At 49.4% G+C, this 3,325-nt stretch overlaps 1 protein-coding gene across 1 annotated transcript; it reads left to right on the forward strand.

Annotated features, from left to right (window-relative positions):
- Positions 1–583: 583 nt before the first annotated feature.
- On the forward strand, positions 584–1,528 carry LOC306760297 (olfactory receptor 11A1-like; the record flags this gene model as incomplete). Its single annotated transcript, XM_079246097.1, has 1 exon — positions 584–1,528. The coding sequence occupies one exon, from the start codon at positions 584–586 to the stop codon at positions 1,526–1,528; it is 945 nt and encodes a 314-aa protein (XP_079102223.1).
- Positions 1,529–3,325: the final 1,797 nt, after the last annotated feature.

A 3,325-nucleotide genomic window follows, 5' to 3' on the forward strand; every position in this document is an offset into this window, starting at 1 on the left:
CCTCACAGAATTGTATGTATGACGTCACAGTGTCTGTGTAGTCATCCAAGCTGTCTGTGGCAGCTCTAAACACGTCCCAGTCTGTTGTGTCCAAACACGAGCAAAGCTCCTCCACAGCCTCGCTGGTCCACTTCTTAGAAGTCCTCACTGCAGGTTTAGAGAGCTTCAGCTTCTGTCTGTATGAGGGGATGAGGTGAATCATGGCGTGATCCGAGAAGCCCAGAGCAGCGCGGGGCACGGCTCTGTAAGCTCCACTGACTGTAGTGTAGCAGTGATCCAACGTGTTCTGCTCTCTTGTCGGGCATTTAACAAACTGTCTGTACTTGGGCAGTTCCTGGCTCAGATTCCCCAGATTTCTGTCTTTATTTGTAAAAATATTTCCATTTCCTCGTCCGTCCATACACGCCGTGCATCTTTACATGAAATGAACTGGTCACGTGACCGCGCACGCCACGTTAATTATCAGCATAATGAAGGACAGGTGATGAGGTCATGCTGTGGAAGTCAGCTGATCTCTGTAGATAAAAGAAGACGATGATGAGCAGACGACGAGAGAGAGACATCTCTCTGATCCAGGAAAGTCATGCTGAATTCCAGCGAGGTGTCATATTTCACCCTGAGTGGCTACCTGGACACAGGGCGCCTCAGATACCTGTATTTCAGCATCGCCGTGTGTGTGTATGTGTGCATACTGGCAGCCAACGTGCTGCTGACGGTGGTGATCTGTGTGAACAGGAGCTTACATGAACCCATGTACATGTTTCTGTGCAGCCTGTTTGTCAACGAGCTGTATGGTAGTACCGGCTTGTTTCCGTTGCTTCTGGTGCAGATCCTGTCTGATGTTCACACCGTTTCTGCTCCTCTCTGCTTCCTGCAGGTCTTCTGCATTTATACTTACGGAGGGATTGAAATTTTAAACTTGGCCGTCATGTCGTACGACAGATACGTGGCCATCTGTTTTCCTCTGCAGTACAGCTCCCTGATGACACCCAGAAAGGTTTTCCTGCTCATCGCCCTCACCTGGTTTGTCCCTTCTCTTGCCATGGTGCTTCTGGTTTCTCTGAGTGTTCGTTTACAGCTGTGTGGGAACATCATCCACAGAGTTTACTGTGGAAACTACTCCATTGTTAAACTGAGCTGCTCTGACACCGGCATCAACAACATTTATGGACTCGTTTACACCGTCATCTCCATCATGACTCCTTTCGTATTAATCCTTTACACCTACATCCAGATTCTTCGGATCTGTTTCTCTGGATCCAGACGGACCCGGCAGAAAGCCATCAGCACCTGCACGCCCCACCTGGCCTCCATCTTTAACTTTTGCTTTGGCTGCTGTTTCCAGATCCTCCAGAGCAGGTTTGAGTTGCAGCGAGTGCCGTTAGTGCTGGGAATATTTCTGTCGCTGTACTTCCTGACGTTCCAGCCGCTGCTCAACCCTCTGCTGTACGGGCTGAAAATGAACAAGATCCGAGATGCTTGTAAACGCCTGACAGGCGCAGGAAAAGTCCATGCTCAGACTTTCTGACAGGAGGAAGAAGGTCAGCCGCTCCTCTGAAGCCAGGAGAAAAAGTCTCACCAGGACAGGCCTCCCTCTTCCTTGTTCACAACAAACGTCTCATAGCTCTGATTTCAGATCAGTGTGATCAGAAGAATCATCAGGATTTGTTCCTGTTGGTTCCCGTTTACACATCTACTACTGACATCACACAATGCAGTCTGTTGATTGGTGGACAAAACAGAGCCAATGGCAATGAAAAGTGTAAAGTTGCTGCTGAAAGTCTGGTCTGGAACTACAAACTTTCCCAGCTAGGTATCTGGTCCAAATCCCACACGCACAATGCCAGCCCCATTCTAAAACATCCGAACCGTACTGGCCCAAAACTGAACCACTCAGCAGAAACAAGGCTTATGATGTCCATGAGGAACAGAAGCCATCATGAGCCTTCGATCCAGACGCGAGACCGGATCCTGGAATGTAGAAAGACCTATTTACCTGACTCGGTGGGAGGTACAGGAGTGGGGTGTGCGGGACTTTACATAAAACATAGGATGGCGACAGTTGTACTTCTCCGTACGCCGGTTCTCGTCCACTTCTGGGGTTTCTAAAAGCAGGACTGGGCGGTAAAACGTCCCGACCTCCACGCCAACTCTGACCCCGGCGTACGACAACATCTGGAGAAACGGGAAACGGCGACACCAAAGGCAGGAAATAAAAAGAAATCTGAGCCATTTGTTCCAAATGAAACGTAAACTTTCCCCCAGAATGTTGGACATTAACAGCATCTGCAGAAGAAGAGAAAAAGTTCCTCCAGCACGTAAAACGTCCAGCAGGAAAATGTTCTGAAACCAAGCAGTTCTACATGTTAGAAAAGCCACATCACACAGTTAATAAGTCGTACAGAAGCTGCCGTACTAATAAAGCTCTACATGAAGACCTGCAGGTAAAAGGAGGCGGTCGCCATGACAACAGCCCATCATCAGGCTGCTCAGGTGTTTCCTCCACCTGCAGGTACAGAACATGAAGTGATGGTTGGAGATAAAATGCTCCCCAATGTGGCTTATCTGTCCCTGCTGGTGGACATGGAACATGGAGACTCTGGACTCCAGTCCGGCACCTTCCAAAGGGAAGGGACTGACAGGTCGGGTCCGCTCCTTTTCCCAACCCAGAGCAGAGGAACAGAACGATGTTCTCCACAGCCAGACGTGGTGTAGCGGCCATCGGGCAGATGGAGGCAGGTGGAGGTGCCTCCATGCCCAGGAGGAAACCTGTTGTACAGCTGCAGATGTGTGCAGATAGTGGAGACGCTACATAACATGCTACTAAATGGTAACGTGTCCCGTTCAGCTGCGACCAGCGCTGTTGTCCTCCGTCTTCACTTAATAAAATCAACACATAAGACGTCTCTGACTCCAGTTTATTTACTGGGAACACATTGGTGTTCCTGTGTGTCCCAGCTGGGTTGTCCAAAAGTGTCCCACACTGTCCCACAGTGTCCTACTAACCAAAAGCATACCTCAGTGTCCCCGTGTAACACAGGGTATCTGGTCTGGACTTTGGTCTTGATTCTGGTCCAGTGTCTGGTCAGGTTTTTGTTCTGGATTCTGATCTAGACTCTGGACTGGACTTCTGTCCAAACCTTGTCTGGATTCTGGTCTAGCGTTGGATCTGGAATCTAGCCTTGAATCGGACCTGGACTCTGGTCTAGTGTCTGGTTGCTGTTCTGGTCTGCACTGTGGTCTGGGTTCTGGTGTTTTGTCTGGATTCTCGTCTGGACACTGGTTTGGTATCTGGGCTTGTTTCTGGACTCTGGTCTAAAATTTG

This window comes from Telmatherina bonti (assembly GCF_933228915.1).
Source record: "Telmatherina bonti genome assembly, chromosome: 9".
NCBI lineage: Eukaryota > Metazoa > Chordata > Actinopteri > Atheriniformes > Telmatherinidae > Telmatherina > Telmatherina bonti.